General features: G+C 38.3%; 2 protein-coding genes across 2 annotated transcripts in view; one reads left to right on the top strand and one right to left on the bottom strand.

The window, feature by feature from the left end:
• Positions 1–783: 783 nt before the first annotated feature.
• SETD9 (SET domain containing 9) lies at positions 784–8,915 on the top strand. The gene is made up of 6 exons (XM_069556510.1): positions 784–951; positions 2,674–3,041; positions 4,793–4,916; positions 5,970–6,085; positions 6,777–6,882; positions 8,438–8,915. The coding sequence occupies exons 1-6, from the start codon at positions 854–856 to the stop codon at positions 8,523–8,525; spliced, it is 900 nt and encodes a 299-aa protein (XP_069412611.1). The 5' UTR covers positions 784–853; the 3' UTR covers positions 8,526–8,915.
• A 5,467-nt stretch (positions 8,916–14,382) lies between these two features.
• Positions 14,383–23,126, bottom strand: part of MIER3 (MIER family member 3) — a 28,848-nt gene continuing 20,104 nt past the window's right edge. The window contains exons 9-13 of the mRNA XM_069556509.1: positions 22,243–22,324; positions 20,763–20,857; positions 18,711–18,838; positions 18,485–18,627; positions 14,383–18,371 (exon numbers count right to left, since the gene is read on the bottom strand). Of these exons, the coding sequence (XP_069412610.1) occupies positions 17,914–18,371; positions 18,485–18,627; positions 18,711–18,838; positions 20,763–20,857; positions 22,243–22,324 (906 nt within the window). The 3' untranslated portion in view covers positions 14,383–17,913. The remainder of the gene's footprint in view (positions 18,372–18,484; positions 18,628–18,710; positions 18,839–20,762; positions 20,858–22,242; positions 22,325–23,126) is intronic.

The raw sequence follows: 23,126 nt of genomic DNA, 5'->3' as shown, positions 1-23,126 counted from the left end.
ATGACAGAGGAGCCTGGTGCGCTGCAGTCCATGGGGTCGCTAAGAGTCGGACAGGACTGAGCGACTTCCCTTTCACTTTTCACTTTCCTGCACTGGAGAAGGAAATGGCAACGCACTCCAGTGTTCTTGCCTGGAGAATCCGAGGGACGGGGGAGCCTGGTGGGCTGCCGCCTATGGGGTCGCACAGAGTCGGACACGACTGAAGAGACTTAAGAGCAGCAGTAGCAACAAATCAGGTTAACTCTGGAGGATGTCAATTTACCAAACACAACACCTGATAGCAGAGCTTCTGGAGTTTGCCAATTATCCTATTACAATAGGATGAAATAGAAACTTTGCCGTATTTTTTTTTCTTTTTATTACTATTTGGAATAGAACAAGTTAGTCCTAAGGCTACTTGAATCTCCCTGAATTTTCACTAGATCTGACTAGTTCGATTTAGGCTTTTAGGTTAGGATTCACCCTCACTCTCAGGAAAAGAACTGGAAAGCAGACTTTCCATTCTGAGGAAATGGCAATGCATCTATTTCTTAATGAACATCTGCTGATCTGAAGATGACTGAGTTAGTCTCGTGTGTGAAAATACACGAGCGAATGGAGAAAGGAAAAAGAAATAAGGGGCCCTCCTACAGCTCTACGAACCTCTGTTTCAGCGAGCTGGCATCAATAAAGCGGAGACACGGAGAAGCGGCAACTCGAGCCAAGGGGTACGAGGACAGCCAAGCGGAGCGAAGAGGGCTGAGACCACGAAGGGGCGGGACTGCGCGGCCTCCGCTCCTCCTCGGTCGGGGCGGGCCCGAGACCGCCACCCACCTCTCCCGCGCCGTCCTCGTCCAGGCGCCACGGTACAGCCATGCCGGGCCGCCTGATGCGGGGCCTCCGGCAGCGATGGCGCCGTTACAGGTACCGCTTCGTACCCTGGATCGCGCTGAACCTAAGCCACAACCCGAGGTGAGAGGGCGAGGCGGCTCGACCCAGGCCGTTTTCCTACCTCCCAGCGCCGCCATCGCGGCCGCAAGGACTTACGCTAGCGGACCGCGGTGGGCGGAGCCCTAGGCGAGTGGAACTTCAAGCAGGCGGAGCCTAAGACGGCCTACGGGCCTGAGGCGGGCGGGACCTGAGTGGGAGGGGCTCGAAGTGGGCAAGGCCCCAGGTGGGCGAGGCGGAGGCTGGCTGAGTCAGGCCGGGGGGCCCGAAGACCGCACGGGGCTTTTAGGTGGGCGGAGCCTAAGGCGTATTTCCCATCGTTCCCGGCGCTGCGAGGTCTTCAGGCCTTGTTGCCCGCGGGCGTTGGCTAGAGTTTTAAGGCTAACTGTCTGCAGAGGTTGGGTGCTTGTGTTTGGGCAAAAAATAGGAACTTTTGAAAAAGGGAAATAACTTGCACGGCGTGAAGGTGCGTGGCCTTCTTTCTATCAAGGCAAAGTTAGGACCTTGAAGTGCCTTAGAAAAGCCAAACCGTGGTTTATTTTTACAGCTCTGTAGTTTGTACGGAGAAAACAACGCAACTCGGCTGTGAGGGTAACAGCTTGGAGTAATTGATGTATAACTAGCAAAAAGCCACTAAAAGCAAGTCGGAGTATTGGTTTTAGAATACGGATTCAGCGCCTAAAGAAGGCGATCTAGCTGAGTAGATGGCCGTAGCATCAGTGCTAATACTGGCTTTAGTAAATTGCCTTCTTGGAAGAAGTTAAGTGATGCTCACTTAAATAGGCAGACTAGCTAGGTTGAAGGCTGGGGAATAGCCAAAAAGCTCTCCCAGTTTCGTACTACAGAAACGTAAATTCAGATGCATCATTACTACTATCAAACTGAGGTGGAAATTGGTACCTTGTAAGTAAAACAAGAAGTAAAATAATACTTAAAAAGTGATCATTAAAGTACTCCTGAGAAGACTGACGACATATATAATGTTAAATGTGTCTTTGAAGCTGCTGCTGCTGCTGCTAGCTAAGTCGCTCCAGTCGTGTCCGACTCTGTGCGACCCCATAGACGGCAGCCCACTAGGCTCCCCCGTCCCTGGGATTCTCCAGGCAAGAATACTGGAGTGGGTTGCCATTTTCTTCTCCAATGCATGACAGTGAAAAGTGAAGTCGCTCAGTCGTGTCCGACTCTTAGCGACCCTATGGACCGCAGCCCACCAGGCTCCTCCATCCATGGGATTTTCCAGGCAAGAGCACTGGAGTGGGCTGCCGTTGCTGCAGCAGCAGAGCGAGACTGACGACATATATGTTAAATGTGTCTTTGAAGCTACACGCATGTAAAAAGGGCCACTGCAATTTGAGGACATAATGGCTTTAGGTGTACTGGCAACCAGCCTGTTTTCTGCTTCTTGTTCTGCCGTTTACCAGCTTTAAGACGTTGGGCAAGTTTCCTTAACATCTCTAAGCTTGAGTTTCCTTGTCTGCAAAAATGGGATAATGAAAGTAAGGACCCAATAGAATTTGATATGGAATGGGCCTTTTATAAATATTAGCTGTTGTTGACCTGTGTAAGTATTGTTGGGAGTCAGGTAACTAGAACTGAACCCCCAAAATTCTTTTCCAAACTTCTTAGTTTTATGCCCTTCAAACACATGAGAATTATCTTCATAAAGGCCAGTAACCCTGAGGACATCAAGACAGGCTGGCTTTTATCAGTTGAATGGTAGTGAACAGAAACTTTTCCCATTTTCAGGACCCTCCGATATGTTCCAGAAGAATCCAAAGACAAAGTTATCTCAGATGAAGATGTCCTAGGAACATTACTGAAAGTTTTCCAGGCTCTATTCGTAAATGATTTCAGTAAACAATCAGATATCTTGACTGTGCTTCCAGAACCTGTTAAATCAAAATATCAAGACCTACTGTCAGTTCAGCATCCAAGGGTAAAACAGCTTGAATACAGACATCAGCAGCAAAATACCTTTACACCAGAAGAAATTCTTTATAAGACATTGGGTTTCAGTGTTGCCCGAGCACCTAGCTCATTGATTTCTGCTGGAAAAGGTGTCTTCGTTACTAAAGGATTGGTACGGAAAGGCGCGGTTGTATCTATGTATCCCGGTAATGACATAATTAGTACTTGACCAAGAGTTTCTTATATACAGATAAACATAAGTTCAACAAAATACCTAACCCTATAAACCTTAGAGTAAGGGGTTGTATTGGAAACTGATTTCCACAGATTTTTTTTTTTAATTGGCAGATAATTGCTTTACAGTGTTCTCTTGGTTTCTGCCATACAACAACCTGAATCAGCCATAGGTATACATATGTCCCCTCTCTCTTGAGCCTCCCTCCCACCACCCCCACCCCACCCCTCTAGGTTGTCACAGAGTACCAGGTTGAGCTCCCGGTGTTACACAGCAACTTTCCACTAGCTATCTATTTTACATATGGTAATATATATGTTTCAATGCTATTCTCTAAGTTTGTCCTGCCCTCTCCTTCCCCTGCCATATCCATGAATCCATTCTCTATGTCTGCATCTGTATTCCTTCCGTACAAATACGATTTCCATGGACTTTTAAACCTTGAGTTGGAAATTAACTGTTTGTAAATTATCTCATGTATTAGAAAGTATCCAGGAGCATTTTGGGATAAATGCATTTTTCTTTTAAGGAAATTTTTCTAATCAACATTTAAATTTAGGTGAGTATAGTATGGCCTACTTTGATAAGACTGATTACTTAGAAATTACTAGAGAATAAGTCAGTTTGGGTTAGATAATAATTAAAGGTAAAAAATGATGTGGATTAAAACATAAAGATTAAATTTAAATCTATAAATCACTGAATAAAGATCTTCCTGCCATTTCTAAACTTGAAAAGTAAAGCAGTTTCTTTGCAAAAGATCATTAACTGGAATGCTCAGTAGAATATATTATTTGTTAAAACTATTATTTGGTGCAGTAGAAAGTATGTGTGAATGTTTGTCAGACAGACCTGTTTTTTAAGAAGTCATTCTACTATCTTCTAATTCTGTGTCCCTAAATAGGAGCATCTCAGTTTCCTCCTTCACAACTATCCTAACTCCATAAAAACTAAACAGAACAAGCCAGGAACAAACAAATACTAAAATAAATTTAATAAATAGATTAACAGGGCTTCCCTGGTGGCTCAGACAGTAAAGTGCCTGTCTGTAATGCAGGAGACCCAGGTTCAGTTCCTGGGTTGGGAAGATCCCCTGGAGAAGAAAATGGCAGCCCACTCAAGTACACGTGCCTGAAAAATCCCATGGCTGGAGGAGCCTGGTAGGCTACCGTCCATGGGGTGGCAAAGAGTCAGACAAGACTGAGCAACTTGACTTTCAACATGCCTGCAGCATAGGAAGCACCCTGTAAATATTTGCTCCTTTCCTGCATTGCAAATGAAAGGAAAAACAACCTGAATGCCAGCCTCATCTATTCCCATTTATATCTACACTAATTGATTAATAACAAAATACATTTCTTAAAAGTCTCTTTAATAGATGTCAAATAGAAATCTACTTTAAAAAATAAAAGCAAAAACACAACTTTGAAACTGCGCCTAAAATGTGGTGTTCACATTTTTGTTAACCAAAATAGTCCTATTTTATTTGACTGTGTGGACAAGTTGGTTCTGTGTTCCTTCTGCTATTGGGTACTTTTTAACGAGGGAAGTAGCCAAAGAGAATGTGATAGTCTAGATTGGAGAATGGAAACATTAGAAAAAGGTAGAGAAATTAAAGCAAATTCTTCCATGTTATGTTTATGTTCCAGAGGAAAAGGTCTTTTATCATGATGGTTATGATTTTTATAGGTTGCTATAATATGTGTTTGTCTTATATATTAGGTACAGTATATCAGAAGTACGAGCCAATCTTTTTCCAGTCCATTGGAAATCCATTTATTTTTAGATGCCTAGATGGAGTACTCATTGATGGAAATGACAAAGGAATATCAAAAGTCGTGTATAGGTAAGTTGGTGCCATGTTCAAATTTAATTGTAGGAGACAGAACCATACCACAATGACTCTGACCACTGGCATTTGTACTTTAAATAAAAATCTATTTAGCAAGCCAGAACAAGACATGGAGGAAACTTAAAGACATGTTACTAAGTGAAAGAAGCCAATTTGGAAAAGGCTGCATAATATATAAAGTCCAACTATATGACATTCTAGAAAATGCACAACTATGGAGACTGTAGAATGATTGGCATGTGCTAAAGTCTGGGGAGGTGAGGAAAGGTCAAAAGGTGGAGCATGGAGAATTTTTCAGGCAGTGAAAATATTCCATGATACCCTAATGATGGATACCTCTCATTATACATGTATCCAAACCCATAAAATGTACACCAAGAGTGAGCTGTAAGGCAAACTATAGACTCTGGGGTGATTATGATGTGTCAGTGTAGGTTCATCAGTTGTAGCAAACATACCACTCCGGTTGGGGATGGTGAAAACTGGGGAGGCTGTGCGTGTATGGGAATGGGGGTACCTGAGAAACATCTGTACCTTTTCCTCAGTTTTGCTGTGAACCTTAAACTCTTCTGAAAAAATCAATTTAGAAAATTGACCCTCCCAAAAAAATCTTTTAATTGCCCAATTGATTAGATAAGTTTTTTAAACACAGACTTCAAGAACGAGCTTATGGTTGCTGGGGGGTGGGGGAGGGTAAGAATGGGGGGAAGGGATAATTAAGGAGTTTGGGATGGATAGGTACACGCTGCTGTATTTAAAATGGATAGCCAGCACTGTATAGCACATGAAACTTTGCTCAATGTTATGTGGCAGCCTGGATGGGAGGGGAGTCTGGGGGAGAATGGGTACATGTATATGGATGATTGAGTCCCTACTCTGCTCACATGAAACTATGACAACATTGTTTGTTTATCAGCTATACCATAATACAAAATTTAAAAGTTTAAAACACCAAAAAACAGTTTTTAAGAAAAATTTCACTGAGGGTTAATTGAATTTTAAGGTACAGAGGAACAGTTTCTTAGCTAATGCTTTCACCTGTTTCAGATCTTGCAATGGGAGGGATCAACTTGGCCCTTTAAAAATGAGTGATAGTACATGGCTAACATCAGAAATTCATAATCCATTGGCTATAGGACAGTATGTGAACAATTGTTCAAATGGTAAGTTGGCACCCTGGGGCTGTAAGATAAAAATACAGCAGTGGTAATGTCCCTCCTTTGCCATATGACTGAGTGCCAGAGGCAGTTAAGTTTAATATCTCAGCTATTGAAAGCCCTGCAGTAAATTTTATAATGGCTGATATCAACCAGAGAATTTGGGGAGATAATGATATACATTAATTGGAATTTTTAAAATGTTTTTATTCTGATTTTGCAATAAATAAGGCAATTGGTAACTGCCCTTTTGATCACTATTCTTTTAGTTATTTTTTTACTAGTTAACTTAGAGATTATTTTGTCAGTTCCTCAACATAGCCTTATAGATTAATCACTACACTGGTTCTATTACTAAGTTTGAGTTACCAATCTTCTCTAGGGCTTTATTTTCCTATAAGCTTGATCATCTGACTACATTTAACACAGACTTTGGTGTTAGACATGAACTTGAAGCCTGACTCTTCTACATAACCTTTATTCTCTCTGAGCCTGTTTCCTAATCTTCAAAAAGTAAATAATAAAACATGCAAATATATGTGTATATATAAAATCTTGCAGTGCCTGAAACATAACAGTGATTATTAATTTGAGCATTTTCTGATAATTTAGAAAACTATACATAATTAATTCAGTACTGTTTTCCATGACCTAATAAAATGGTTCTGTTTCTAAAAAGTTTTCTACTTGTTCTTAGACAGAGCAGCTAATGTCTGTTATCAGGAATTTGATGTGCCTGCAGCTTTCCCTATAGAACTGAAGCAGTATCTTCCAAACATTGCCTACAGCTATGACAAACAAAGGTTAGTTCTTCTCAAAGAGTTTTTCCTATCTTCTGTCTTAATGCTGTACCTTAAAAAATATATATATTTTCTAAGAAAAAACTAGAGAGTTTGGGTTTTTTTTTAGTGAAAAATTATAACTTAGATTTTTATGTTCATCATAAATGTGTTAGTTATTTTCCATTTACAGTCATTACAAAATATTGGTTACATTCCCCATGTTGTAACTGCATCCTTGTAGCCTGTCTTATACCCAGAAGTTTGTACCTCTTACTCTCCTACCCTTGTATTTCCCCTCCCACCCACTGGTAAGCACTAGTCTGTTTTCTGTATCTGTGAGTCTGCTTTCTTGTTGTTATATTCACTAGTATGGTGTATTTTTTAGATTCCACATAGAAGTGATAAGAATAAATATTTATTTATGGCTGCACTGCATCTTCTTTGCTGCACACAGGCTTTCTCTAGTTGCAGGGAGCAGGGTCTGCTCTCCAGCTGCAGTGCACAGGCTTCTCATCACAGTGGTTTCTCTCGCTGCAGAGCATCGGCTCTAGGCACACAGGCTTCAGTAGCTGTGGCACGTGGGCTTAGAAGCTGCGGCTCATGACTCTAGAGCTCCGGCTCAGTAGTTGAGGTGCATGGGCTTAGTTGTCCTGTAGCATGTGGGATCTTCCCGGATCAGGTATCGAACCCGTCCCCTGGCTTGGCAGGTGGATTCTTCACCAGAGCCACTAGGGAAGCCCAAGAATGTATATTTTTAATGTAACATTTATTTTTTGTGCATTAAGTGGAAAGTCTACTGAGAATACTCAAGTAACAATTTTTAAATATAAGTAATTGTATATTTAAGAGTTTTTTTTTTCCAATTAACAATACTGTAGGAAGACATTACCTTCATATCATTTCACTTATCTGCCAGTTGCTAGCAAACTTTATTTTATACAGGTCCTATTAAATTGTCCTTTGAAAATGAATGATATTTAAAACTTAGACAATTCCCTGTACTTAAAACTTGATAACTTTTATGTCTCTATATGTATGTGTGTGTGTTTTAACAATGAAGTTTTTTTAACCTGATATTCTGAGGCATAATGTTATTACTGTTCAGCAAGTACAGGAAAAGTTAGAAGAGTAGGAACATTGAAGGTATGCATATGTCTTATTGTGTCCATAAAAGGTATTTTTTTAAATTCCAGTAAATGTTAAGTAGCATTTCCAGCTTTGCAGAATACAAAGATACAAATTAATTTTTTTTGAAGTGTTGAACTATAATATCATTTTAAAATGCTTTTTATGATACCAGTTTTGAACTGGAACATAGAAACATTTTCAAAGAAGTAGTCAGTTGTATAAACTTATTGATTTTGTGGGCTTTTTAAATGATGCAGAATAAATATACTCTAAAATGCCTCCATCAGTGCTGAAAGCTATTTCCTTGTGGAAATCAAATACATAAATTAAGATGATAGTAAGGAATCTGAATAAAATTATCAATAAAATCCATCTTGATGGTATTGAAAATATGAGCTTGTATCTCTTAACACTCCTAACTTTTGCCTATGTTTCTTTTTGTTTTCAGTCCACTACGATGTGTCATTCTTGTTGCACTCAGGGACATTGAACAAGGAGAAGAGCTTTTTTCAAACTACTATACAATTGTCAGCTAACTCTATGAAATTATGTTTACTACTCAGTTATTGAGTTAATTCTAAATGTTTTTTGTAAGTTCCACTTGCGGAACAAATGTTTTGATACCTAATTGGAGTGGGAATTTTATTTTTATTGATATTAGTATTTTAATTCATCATAAAACCTATTTGCTTTGTTACAATCTCAAATTTGTAATGCAATTCCAGTGTTAATTTGGTTTTCACCTAAGTACACAGTAGCTTACTAAATTAAAAGCCACCATCTGAACTTGTAATTTTAACTATTCTTTTGATTATCTTTAGTAGTTTATCAAATTTTAGCCAAGTCATCAGCAGTTCTTACACTGTTGATGTGTACTAACATCCACAAAAACTTATTTTTTTCAGAATAAACCAAGACCAAAAATATTTGTTGTGTTAATTTGAGTTAATTTGAGTTAATTTGTTAAATGAGTTAATTTGGAGAAGGCAATGGCACCCCACTCCGTACTCTTGCCTGGAAAATCCCATGGGTGGAGGAGCCTGGTAGGCTGCAGTCTATGGGGTCGCCAAGAGTCGCACACGACTGAGAGTCGGACACTTTCGCGCATTGGAGAAGGAAATGGCAACCCACTCCAGTGTTCTTGCCTGGAGAATTCCAGGGACGGGGGAGCCTGGTGGGCTGCCGTCTATGGGGTCACACAGAGTCGGACACGACTGAAGCGACTTAGCAGCAGCAGCATGAGTTAATTGGGGTTTGTAATTTCAAGATTGTTTTAGCTGGTTAAGGGGGCAATGGGGAGTCATTATACTATTTTCCCTATTTGAACATTTACACACACATACACACCTACAAAGCTTAAGAGACTGTAAGAGATTGTTTTGGCATGGAAATATAGTTAAAAGATGGTGGTGGGAGGAACACCTATTCCCCATTTCTCATGTTTAGTGGGCTTCCATTAGTAATTCTGCCTCTCTCTCTCCACCTTTTGGAGGAGGAATGATTCTCTGAGATTGTTTTTAGAGAACTAGACACGATGGCCCCAACCCCACTAGTTCCTTCTCTGTGGAGTCTCCCAGTAGTCTGTTCTGGGTGGTTCTCAGCCCTGCGTGGGGAGTAACCTGTAGTCAGCCCAGCCAGGAAAGCAGTGAGTCTAGTTCAGAGGTGGAGTATCAAGTGAGCTGGCCTGGCATCAGCTCTGAAGCCACATTCTCCAGTTCTATTAGTAGGAGTTACTTTGATCTCCATCGACCCGACTCCTGCATCCAACCCTCAGCTCCATACTTGGATAGGGTGGGTGTTATTTATGGGCCTCTCCATGGCACCTGTACAACCAGATTCTGACCCTCTTTACTGCTACACCAACAGCTTTTCTCACTTGTTTATTGTAATTTCAGTAGCCTCCTGACTGCTTTCCATGTTTCCATTCCTGCCCCCTTTTCAGAATAGACAGCCAAGAGTGATTCTTTTAAGCACAAATCAGATCCTGCTGGCATCTGCTCAGAACTCTGATTACTCCTACTTTAGAATAAATGCCAATTCCTTCACTACCTCTGATCTCACATCCTGCTCTCTCCACACAGTCTTAGCTGTCTCCTTGCCACTCCTGAGACTGCACGGTGCACTCCCACCTCAGAGTTTTTGTACTAGTTCTGCCTCCAGAAACCTCCCCACAAATAGCCATATAGCTCATTCCATCACCTTGCCTAACTAAGCTACTGAAATTTACAATCCTCAACCGCCAACCCCAATACTCCCCATTCATTTCTTTTATGTAGTGTTTATGATGTATATGCACCTAAGTCCATGGGAGCATCTTTTTCTCAGCCTCATTTGTCTTTTATTTGTGCCACCAGGGGAACTCACTTTGTTAAAAAGCCAAGGGCTTTCCTGGTGGCTCGGTAAAGAATCCACCTGCCAGTACAACAGACACGGGTTCAATCCCTGATCCCACATGCCTTGGAGCAGCTAAGCCTGTGCAACACACAGGCTATCGGACCTGTGCTCCAGAGCCCAGGAGCCTCAACTACTGAAGCCCGAACACCCTAGAGCCTGTGCTCCACACAAGAAGCCACCACAATGAAAAGCCCAAGAACAGCAACCAGAGTAGCCCCCACTTGCCGCAACCAGAGAAAAGCCCCCGTGCAGCAACAAAGACCCAGTACAGCCAAAAATAAAAGTATACATTCTATATATATATATATATATATATATAAGCCAAGCTAGTTGATCAAGAAGATCCTATTGTCCAGAACTTTATGTTAAAATACAGAAATGAAACTCCCGTGGTAGTGTTCAGTAGACTGATGTATTTAGGAGTGAAGTGTCAGACTTTTTAAAAACAATTCATTAAAAAGTGCATATAACAGAGTACAAATATGGTACAACATTAATTGTTCAATCAGGATTGTTCTTTATACTCTTATTTTAACTTTTGTCTTTAAAGTTTTACTATCTCAAGTTGGGGGTAAAGCTACCATCAGCTTAAGTGTAATATAGAGGGAACAAACATCAAATTCATCAAACATTTACTGAATGCCTACTATGTGAAGGGTCCTAGAAGATTCAAATAAAACAGTTCCTGCTGATAAAATGCTCACAATGGGAGAATAAAGCTTGCCCAGTATGATGACTTGGTCTGGACTAGAGGGATGAAGTTATTTTTTAAAAAGAAAACACCGCTATTTTTTTTTTAATCATTTTTTCCTTACTGGAACAACTTTTCAAGATTTATAAATGACATTTCATTTCTGACATGTTTATGAAATGCTTTTTATTAATTCTACACCAGGAAACAACTTCATGGCAGTATTAGCTTTACTTGTGTAAAAACAATCTCATCAAAATCTAGGTATACTATGAAGCATGTCTCTCACTGAAGTGAATGCCAGCTATAGTATATTAAGCCTGGAAAAATGTGAGCATTTCTGATCTAGGACTAGGACTTCAGTGACCCTGTTCAGTTTTGTTCAGAGAACCCCGCCAGCCACAGAAAAGAGAATATGGATTAGAGACTTACCTGGGTGGGCAATCTTTAACAGTGCTATACCCCAAGACTATTTTAAATTAAAAATGGAAGCGTGTATAACAAACTACCCAATTTACAGATACCATGCAACCTTTGAAAAAGGAAGAGAAGCAGCATGCTGGAAAAGCAAACCATGGATAGATGGAATGGGTTAAGGTCTACAAGTGTCTAGATTACTCTGCCCTCACTAGGCTCTCTTCCCTCCCCTAAAAGCCTGAAGGGCTGTGCTCCCGTATGGCACTCGGCTGCACACTTCACTGTATTTAACCAAGAATCACTGGTGTTTCTCCCCACTTTGAAGGCACTTCTGTGTATGTGTCCACCAGGGAGGCGTGCTCATCAAGGCTGTTTGGTGTCTGTGAATGAAGAAATGTGATTTTAGATGAGCAACTGAAGCAAAGATGTCCTCTTGTCCTTGTACAAAATCTGGACATTATGTGCCATCTGATCACTGCAAATTAAGAACTAGACAGGAAAAGCTCTGGTCAGAACAAGTGAATTACGGGACCAAACTTGTGAAATTAGGCCAAAGTGAGATATTTACCTTGGGAAGATGAAGAGTTGGGGAAGTTATTTCTGGAGTCTACCAAACAGGAGACAGGGATCAAGACCATCCCCAAGAAAAAGAAATGCAAAAAAGCAAAATGGCTGGCTGAGAAGGCCTTACAAAACTGTGAAAAGAAAAGCAAAACGCAAAGGAGAAAAGGAAAGATACACCCATTTGAATGCAGAGTTCCAAAAAGCAAGGAGAGGCAAGAAAGCCTTCCTCAATGATCAATGCAAAGACATAGAGGAAAACAACAGAATGGGAAGGACTGGAGATCTCTTCAAGAAAATTAGAGATACCAATGGAACATTTCATGCAAAGATGTGCTTGATAAAGGACAGAAATGATATGGACCTAACAGAAGCAGGAGATATTAAGAAGAGGTGGCAAGAATACACAGAAATTGTAAAAAAAAGATCTTCACAACCCAGATAATCACAATGGTGTGCTCACTCACCTAGAGCCAGACATCCTGGAATGTGAAGTCAAGTCGGCCTTAGAAAGCATTACTATGAACAAAGCTAGTGGAGGTGATGGAATTCCAGTGGAGCTATTTCAAGTCCTGAAAGATGATGCTGTGAAAGTGCTGTACTCAATATGCCAGCAAATTTGGAAAACGCAGCAGTGGCCACAGGACTGGAAAAGGTCAGTTTTCATTCCAATCCCAAAGAATGGCAATGCCAAAGTGCTCAATCTACTGCACAATTGCACTCATCTCACACGCTAGTCAAGTAATGCTCAAAATTCTCCAAACCAGGCTTCAACTATATGTGAACTGTGAACTTCCTGATGTTCAAGCTGGTTTTAGAAAAGGCAGAGGAACCAGAGATCAAATTTCCAACATCTGCTGGATCATGGAAAAAGCAAGAGTTCCAGAAAAACATCTACTTCTGCTTTATTGACTATGCCTAACCCTTTGACTGTGTGGATCACATAAACTGTGGAAAATTCTTGAAGAGATGGGAATACCAGACCACCCAACCTGCCTCTTGAGAAATCCGTGTGCAGGTCAGGAAGCAACAGTTAGAACTGGACATGGAACAACAGACTGGTTCCAAATAGGAAAAGGAGTACGTCAAGGCTGTATATTGTCACCCTGCTTATTTAATTTATATGCAGAGTACATCATGAGAAATGCTGGACTGGATGAAGCACAAGCTGGAATCAAGATTGCCAGGAAAAAATACCAATAACCTGAGATATGCAGATGACACCACCCTTATGGCAGAAAGTGAACAGGAACTAAAAAGCCTTGATGAAAGTGAAAAAGAAGAGAGTGAAAAAGTTGGCTTAAAGCTCAACATTCAGAAAACGAAGATCATGGCATCCAGTCCCATCACTTCATGGGAAATAGCTGGGGAAACAGTGCAGACAGTCACAGACTTTATTTTCTTGGGGTCCAAAATCACTGCAGATGACTGCTGCAGGTGACTGCTGCCATGAAATTAAAAGATGCTGGCTCCTTGGAAGTTATGACTAACCCAGACAGCATATTAAAAAGCAGAAACATTACTTTGCCTACAAAGGTCCGTCTAGTCAAGGCTATGGTTTTTCCAGTAGTCATGTATGGATGTGAGAGTTGGGACTATAAAGAAAGCTGAGTGCAGAATTGATGCTTCTGAACTGTGGTGTTGGAGAAGACTCAAGAGTGTCTTGGACTCCAAGGAGATATAACCAGTCCATCCTAAAGGAAATCAGTCCTGAATAGTCATTGGGAGGACTGATGTTGAAGCTGAAACTCCAATACTTTAGCCACCTGATGCAAAAAGCTGACTCGTTTGAAAAGACCCTGCTGCTGGGAAAGATTGAAGACAGGGAGAAGGGGATGACAGAGGATGAGATGACTGGATGGCATCACCGAGCTCCAGTCCATGGGGACGCAAAGAGTCAGAGTGAGTGACTGAACTGAACTGAACCAAACTATAAACATAATAAGGAAGACTAGTTTACTCTAAATATACTATGAAATAATAACATCTAATCAAATTTCAGATTTCAGGTTTCCCTAAATGACAAGTTACTGAGAACAGTGTATCAAACGTAACAGACATTCAATAAGTATTTCCTGAATGAAACTGAAAGTACATATAATCCTCACTTTGGGATAGCTAGAATTTTATTGTACTGATAGATGGACATTTATTTTAGAGGATTTAAGGAAAACTATTTTACCTATCAATTGTATTTATCTATCAAATATCTTATTTACTACATCTAAAACCTACTTAACAGTGGTTAAATATCTGCCCATGTGTTACAGCTTAAGAGTCATTAGATAAAAATCTATTTGTGGCAAATACTCACACGAACCAAGAAAAAAAAAGATTTCCAGATTTTTATTTCTGGAACTGTACACCAGGTATTAAAGTACAACAAATACAAAATAATGCTCAAAAAAATCAGTGTTTATGTACAAATATTAAAATCAATGCAACAATAGCAACTTCCTCTTGAACATCTGATACTAAAACTTGTTCTGATTGTCACTAATCAATCTCATACTCACGGCGTACTTATTTCAAACCGGGACAACTGGAATCACTGGTCATCTAAGAGGAGTTTTAACATCTACCATATTTAACAATAAAACTAACAGTTTCCTCCTTTCAGTGAAAAAATTAAGAACTTTTTAAAAAACATAGTACTGTCAATATTTTTATAAATTATTTCAATTTCCATTTGTAGACAATGTGCTTTGAAACTCTGGGCAAACAATCTCCTTGGTGGTCAGGTTTATTCATTAGTTTACATTCAAAGTTGAAATATTTACTAGAGACTTTGGTTAAATTAAATAGCTTCACTATGCTCTATTAGATTTGATGTTCTCAAATATTATGACCCTCAATTGTAAAAATTAAAAAGGAAACAATTGCACAGTTCTTTGACCTAATTGTACAGACTTTAGTATTGTTTAAACAGTATTCTACATCCTTCAAGTAAATTCAGCAGTTGACCATAACAAGAGGAAAACTAAACACTGAAAAAGCTAGCATGAAAAAGTGGAGTACAACTAACAAAAGTAAAGTATTGCTATAATCACAGCACCAGTTTCACTTCTAAATGAATCCGCTGTCCTCTTCAAACCCCCTGTACATAAAAAGACACATCAGCCAACACTGCAACTGCTCACCGTGGATTTTTGGTTTGTTCATATGAAAATAATATGGCAAAGAAAAAAAGAATTTATCACAGTTTGTTATAAGAATTGTGCTTAACACTTAATAATAAAGGCATTATTGTTTCTTCATAAGACTGCAGATCAGTTATTTTCACGCTCTCAAACGCAATTCTTCTAAGAAACAGTAACAAATTCTCTGTTAAGATGCTTAAACGGAGAGGGAAAAAAACCCAGTAAATCCAGATTTAAAAGGAAATTCAATAAATAGTTATTTTACATGAATAAAGTCATAGTGGTACAATTTATGAATGTCACATCAAGCATGCACAAAAATGGTATTATACATGGAGGAAGCAGTCAGAAAATATTGAATTAGATCTAAAAAGATATGAAGAATTTACATATATATACAAAAATCTTGCAAATTATTGCCTCATTTTAACAAGGAATTAAAAGTAAACGTTACCAGCTAGTTAGCACTCTCTAAGAGGCTAAAATCAGATTGGTGTTTAAAAATCTATTAAACTAGCTGGAATTTATTTTTCTCTCATATCATTTCTGGATTTTGGTCAAAAATCTTTATTTAAATAACTAAAGTGTCCATTCAACTTGCTGATAATCAAAACTTTAGATAAGAAACACTGTTTCCATCTTATATCAAGATCCCAGCAATGCATAGATAAACTGAATATATTACTGCATCAGCTACTGAGAATGGGCATGTTCATTTAAGTGCAACTGGTATTAGCATTCAGTCATCTTTGTGTAAATTATTTTATACAGACCAGCCACTGTAAACCCAGAGTAAAAATTAAAGTTATAACAATGGAAGATTATGGCCAGTATCTTACTAAATTATAGATGTATTCATTTTTAACAAAAGAAATTAGGTTCAAAGTTTAGCACAACACCACAGCAATATGAAGCTGACAACTTGGATAAAAATATCTGAAAGCAACAAAAAGCCCAGGCTACCCATTATTTACTGTGTGCATACAGGAATGCTGACTTTAGATGTATAAATTAGAGACTGACTTTAAGTTATTAATTTAACTACTTTCGTCCACTGTGCTAAACTAACTTTTTTAGTAAATGTGCTAATGCGTAAACACTTCAAAGCAATCTTCATTAAAATGCTGCAAAGAAAAACAAGAATACAAATCATCCAAAACTAAGGATGTCATTGCAGTTCACAGTTTGTATAATAAATACCCTCCCTTTCCATCACTAAGGTCACTACATTCTATCTATTCATCAGCACAACCTTGAAGCGACTTATACTTAAAAATATCAGCAATGTAGCCAAATATTTAAGTTTTGGCAAAGCAAAACAACTAGTAGAAATTGAAAATTTTAATTAAGACGGTGCAAAAAAAAAAGGAAAATTCTGTTTTAACTGAACTATAAAAGCAAAGCTTATCACATCCTAACACTGCATTACATATTGCGTGAATTCACCTTATAACTTAAAGATGCACGTCTACAGAGCAAAAATGGCCAGAGTTTATGACAATGGTTTCTCATTCACAATGTTTAGAATAAAAATAAAAGTGAGTTTTGAGACGCATCTGAACGTCAATCACTTTTTAGAACTTAAAAGTGGTAACGTACCATTGTATTTCAGATAGAAACTCACATTTTTTCTTCCCAACTGGTCCAAGCTAAACAGAAAAGTTTAAATATACTTCAAGGTTCTACTGCATTATGTGCAGGATCTGGAAATCCCACCTAAATATTAACATTTGAACTGCAGCACTACTAAACAATTGAAAAAGTGTCTCAAAATGTAAACCAGTCTAAGTGGCAACATCCTCGGCTTTGTAGACTGTGCCCTGCAAGTCAACTGCCTCAGGAAAAACTAAGTTATCAATGACCAGTATGATTTTTATGATTACAATCTTGATAATGGTGGACAAAACCCCATCTAAATACCATATCTTCAAATGCCAATTTTTCAGCCAATAAATGAAGTTACACAGAAGTCTTCCGGCAGTAAAATGACCAATTCTGTGTAAGGTAGCCCTGGTCTAGAATTCTGAAACAGGATCCAAGCAAGCGTCTTCATAATTTGCACGCAGTTCCTCGTGCTGGCTTCTATAAAGATGGACTTGCTGTTTTGTAAACTGAAGTGCTCTAGTTGAATAACATGAGAGAAGTTTCCATTTTTAAAAAAATCCTTGCATGTTTGTGCAGTTTAAAGAAACCTACCCCTGCTTTTATTTAATTAAGAAAATAAAACCAAAAAATGCTACATTGAGCAGGGATCAGGATCGGTACCTGTAAACATTGTTATTCCACTGCATCCATTACGGCAAAAGGAATTTACACGAATAGAAGCCACTCCATTCAGTTCAGAACATCTGTGCTGGTTTTGAGCTGGTGGCCTCTGTCTACAGGTTTTAAAATTGGGAGTGAGGGCAGTGGGGAACAGAAAAGAATAGAAAAAGAAGGGAGTGGGGAAGAGGTATTGGGGATGAGGAAGAGATAAGCAGAGCTTAAAGCTGCACCACAGAGTTCAATCTTAGTTCCCAACTCTGCTGATCATAGTTCATTTCCACATTTATGGATTGAAAATGAAAATACTCTTGATAAATCAAGATATAGTTCTATACATACTGACATCACTGATGTCATAGTGAAAAAAGTTCAAACTTCCAGTGAAAGACTAAGCAAACCTGATACTTTCCTGGTACTGGTACTGCACACCCACTGTTTCTGGGCCCTTCACTCATTTCATTCAGAATGCAGGGCGGCATGCTGATGCAGAGCGTGGGCACTGATGAAACCATTGGTCTCGTTGGCAGACAGACTGCCAAAGTCAGCCACAGACACGGCCATTTTGGCACTGGTGATATGATGTGTGTGATTTTCAAAGTCTACACCCAAATTATTTACAGAAACCTCATTCATAAAGGATTCAGGAACAGCAATGCCCATTTTCAATCTCTTTGCTGGTCTTTCTGACTCTTCACTGCACATGTTCATGGGGTTCAGCTCTGAGTGATAAAATCCAGTCTCAAATAAATTAAAACAATCACTTTCCCCATTGCTGGGCAGGGTGAGTAACTCCTCCGTTACAACAGGCACATGATTGACTTGTCCACGGGGCGTGTTGCCCAGTGGAGGAAAGCTATCATCCAAACAATTCACATCCGTTGGATTGCAGACGGTCGCTACGCTGCTGGTCAAAGCTAAAAAGAAATGAGAAATAGTTTCAGTAAGTGGTCCTACATCATGCAACAAAGAGGAAATAATTCTGTCCCACATTACACTAAAAAATGCAAAAAGATGCTCATGTTCTTACCTGTCAAATCACTGGCAGTGAAAGAGTTGAGAATGTTTAGCTGTTGATCAGGTACAGGCTCAGGTCTGTTAGAAGTTAAGGCTGAAGAATTTACTGTCCCACCCAGAGCTTCTGTTTCATCCACCAAACGATCCATGTAGTCCCTAAAAAACACACCCAAATAATGTTGTGACTGCATATCACAGTTAACAACAAAAATCCCTGAAGTCAAGCCCATGGTACTTACGTAACTCCAGGGTGATGGTTGTATCGTTTCTTTCCAAATTTTGTCTGTTGAGCAAAGTAATCATAACGCTCAGATTTCTTCCACATATAGTAGAATGCTACACATTCAGCAACTGTTCTAGTTCTCACCTAATAAAAAAAAGTTGAATTTTTTTTTAAAACCAAAACATTCTACACATTTTTAGTAACTTTTTAACACCCATGGGTCTTATTTTCTATCTTCCTAATTATGAAATTCTGAATATGTTACTAGTAAACTGTTTTTATTTTAACACTATTTAATAATGAGGCTACCTTCCAAAGCCCAAGGCTTTTTATTTAAATCAGAATGTAATAATAATAAATGTGCATTCAGAAATTATCTTACACCTTTACTGAAAATCTTAAAACACTGACATACTTTACTTTTCTTCACTGAACTTTCACCATGATTCTGACTGTACCAAGGGTACTTGTTAACCCTAAGTGATCCATGAATGAGCCTCAACGGGATATAGTAATTCCCAAAATGTCACTCAAGTACACTTTTCTGGGGAGAAGGGTGCAGCTTCATGAGATTATCGAAGGGCTCCATGACCCAAAAGAGACGCCGTTTGTAAAGGGATCAGTACTCAACCACATCTGGAATTTAAGATGATCGCCAGCTAAAGGCAAGATTTTTCCTCTATCATGCATTTGGCTCTTAGCTGCAACAAAGCCTGGTAGAAAATCAAAAATGATAATAAAATTTGAGCCTTACTCAGCTTGGCTCCACATCCAGACTAGGGTTTCTCTAACTATATACAGCTAAAGGTATGAATTCAGATGTACAGAAAAAAAATTCCGTATCTTTACCCAATAAACAGTTTCTCCCCTGCTTAATTACCCAATAAGGAAGTTTCAGAACCTCTATTGTGATTAGTGGCTTTGTTATAAGATCATAATATAGGAACAAGCATTTTAAACCAAGAAATAAAGTATACCTTTCAATAAACACGTTAACTGTAAGTCTCCAAAACTTGAAAGCAATCAAGATGTCCTTCAAATGGTAAATGGATAAACAAACTGGTACATCCATACGATGGGATATTATTCAGTGATAAAAAGAAATGAGCCACAAAACATGGAGGAACCTTAAATGCATATTACTTAAGTCCAGAAGCCAATCTGCAAAGGCTACATACTGTATGATTCCAATTATATGACACAATTTTTAGATCACTGAAACTATTCTGTAGGATACTATAGTGGTGGGTAGGTATCGTCATATGTTTTTCAAAATCCATAGAATATATAACACAAAGAGTGAATCCCAATGTAAACTATAAACTGTGGGGGATAAAAATATGGCAGTGTAGATTTATCAGCTGTAACAAATATACCACTCCGGTGTGGGATGCTGATGGAGGAAGAAGCCATGTGTGTGCAGGAGCAGGAAATACATGCGACTTCACTCTACCTTCTCAATTTGGCTATGAACTTAAAACTGCTCCAAAAAATAAAGTCATTTTTTTAAAAGTGTGTATATATTCTAAAAAGCTTGAGATAATTATATCTCATTAAAATATGATTTGTTTATTCTTTATTTTTGTCCTAAGGAAACTAGAATTCTGAAATATTTAACTGGATATTCAATGCCTATTGCTATTCAATATTCTAGGCCTACTGCTTTTTAAACTAGATTTTGTATTTCAGAGCAGTTATTGGGTTTGTGGCTCAGATGGTAAAGAATCTGCCTGCAATGTAGGAGACATGGGTTCAATTCCTGTCTCGAGAAGATCCCCTGGAGAGGGAAGTGGCAACCCACTCCAGTATTCTTGCCTGGAGAATCCCATAGACAGAGGAGCCTGGCAGACCATGGGGTCACCAACAGTCGGACACAACTGAGCAACTAGATGACATGACATTGAGTTTACAGAAACACTGATCAGAAAGTAACCAATATGTTAATAGCATGGGAGCATTAACAAGTTATAGCTTTTTTCCCCCACCCAAGTGACTTATAAATTATTTGCTTATATTCATTGTAATCACTAAGCAATTTTTCCGTTTATGTCTAATTTGCCTAACTTACCTTATTCTTCTGTATAAGATGAAAATCTTTTCCAAAAAGCATGAGTGCATGTTCAAAGCTCCGGCATTCTTCTTCTGTCCACGCAGTCATTCCTTCTAAAGAAATTTTAAAACAAAATAAATTGGCCTCAAAACTCATATATACAAATCACTGATTTACTTACAGTACGGTTTCCTAATAAAAGACTATAAACTTCTACACACACACACACACAAGTCCTTACTAAAAGTATGCTTTTAGTAATGCTAACCAAAAAAATTTAGAATACCAAAATATAAACATTGGGTTTTTTTTCTCTGTATAATGAGACAAGAATTTATTTTTTTTCCTACAATTTATGTTCATTGTTTTTCTAATTTTTTTTTAAAGAATGAGCATTTTTAATTAGAAAAAAATAAAATGTTATCTCCTCTACGGAAAAAAAACGCCTTACTTTGGTCTTATATCAAAATCATTTATGGTCTCTTTAATTAGAGACCATAAACAATCAACACATATTTATTTAAAATCAGTTTGCAGAGTGCTATACTGCAGAAATATGAAAGGAATAAAAAACAGCTTATGCTCTCAAAAGACTAAGTCCCATTCAACTTCCCAGCAGATATTAATACTGATGAATTAAATCTATTTGAAGCAGAGGAGACCTGAAGTGCCTCACTCACAATGGAGAACTGGTCCCCAAAGCCATTCACAATGGTCCACCACAAAGGTGAAAAACAGTTTGACTGAAAAAGAAAATCTTAGAAACCTTGAACTAAAGAAAAATTAAATGCACTTAGCTTTTCAGAGTTTTGAGAGCTTAAAATAATTTTTTTCAAAAAAGCAGCTACTAAAAGGAAACCTTTCAACAGACTATTTCATCCACAAGTTTCGATGCACTGTTTTCAGCGTTTACATTTTTCCAAGTTTATTTACATTATTAAGCATTATTTCACTCTACATATACTTAATGACAGCTGTGGTGCATGCAATCCATTTGTATGACAAAAATATTGAAATTACAGTTAACCGTTTTCCTTGACACACACAAATCAAAACCTAAGCACTATAAAAGTATTGTTACATGATTACTAAAAATATACTTCTTGCATGTTTATTATACATGTTTGGAATATATTTTATGTTTCTTTTTTAATTTTTAATCTCCTTTTCATTTCCTGTCTGGTTTGAGAAAGAAAAGACAACTTTTTTCCCTCAATGAAATCATAAAATCATTCTTGTTAATTACTCTGGATATACTGTCATCTCTGGGGTCTGCTTTGTTCTGGAGGTGACAGGGGGGTAACTAATTTGCGTTTGAACAATCTCTGGTATGTCTAAAAGTAGAAGGCAAGGAAAGGAAAAAATTATTTGCTATGAAGATGAACACAGATCTTACACAAAAGTGTGACAGGACTACTCCGTCCTTTATACTCTGCTTATTCTGATCCCAAAGACCAGCCCCTGTCCTTTCCCTCTCTTGACCCCAAGTGCTTCTTACCTTGAGATGCCTTTCCGTTGCAACAGTATCTTTCGATTGCTTCCTTTATGTTATGATTACACTTGAGAAGTTCATATAATGCCTAGGGGAAAGAGGAAAAAACTATTCAATAAAACTAACCAAAAGTTCATACTTAGCAGCATTAAAAACAAACACACACACAAACAAAAACATGTGCATTGCAAGAATCCTGACAAATGCCAGCTGAAATGCTAATTTCAGGACATCTGAAGCGTATGTCCGCCTAGACATTTTATTTACCCTATACACTGACTCTGGTATCCCAGGAGTGTTTTCATTCTCACTCTGCTGCTCAGAAGTCATCTACCAAAATCACTCCTCGCTTTTTAATTTTTTTAATTGCTAGATCTTCTGAGCTGGGAGACTTCTTCTATTTTAGCTGTTTATTTCCAGCTGGGAAAAGTAAGAATCGTGGTCTTGTCTCTTGTTACCACCTGCTCCCTGACTTTTAGACTTCTAGTAAAAGACAGCAGCAGCAGGCCTAGAGTAGAAGGATAGAGATTTCAATGACTGGAGTTTATAATGGTCTTAGTTATTCCCATCGACTATGGAAGACAGCATTTTTTAAAAATTAGAATTTCCTCCCATTAAATCTGTTTGGAATTATGAATATGCTAAATAGCAGCAGACAGAACTCAATTGAAAGTTAATTAATAATCTATTTTGTCAAGTAAATTTCAAGAAAGACAATTGTATAAGTCAACCTATTAACACATGAATAGGCTGATAATCAATACATCAATAATCAACCATTAAAAACAATCTCAACAGTTGCTAAAAAAGCTTCAGATAAATCAGTACCCATTTTTATTTTTAAAAAGACAAAAAAGTGTAACAGTTGTAAGTAGCTGGATATTATCTTA

This window comes from Ovis canadensis, chromosome 16 (genome assembly GCF_042477335.2).
Source record: "Ovis canadensis isolate MfBH-ARS-UI-01 breed Bighorn chromosome 16, ARS-UI_OviCan_v2, whole genome shotgun sequence".
Classification (NCBI taxonomy): Eukaryota; Metazoa; Chordata; class Mammalia; order Artiodactyla; family Bovidae; genus Ovis; species Ovis canadensis.
The sequence above is the reverse complement of the archived record's forward strand: the minus strand, read 5'-3'. Positions and strand labels throughout refer to the sequence as shown.

What these genes read in the sequence shown, in the direction of transcription:
- SETD9 (XM_069556510.1), top strand. Translation starts at nt 854, where the DNA reads ATGCCGGGCCGCCTGATGCGGGGCCTCCGGCAGCGATGGCGCCGTTAC. An exon ending in GGTTGTATCTATGTATCCCG is followed by an intron (nt 3,042 to 4,792) that starts GTAATGACATAA and finishes CTTATATATTAG; the next exon opens with GTACAGTATATCAGAAGTAC. An exon ending in ATATCAAAAGTCGTGTATAG is followed by an intron (nt 4,917 to 5,969) that starts GTAAGTTGGTGC and finishes CACCTGTTTCAG; the next exon opens with ATCTTGCAATGGGAGGGATC.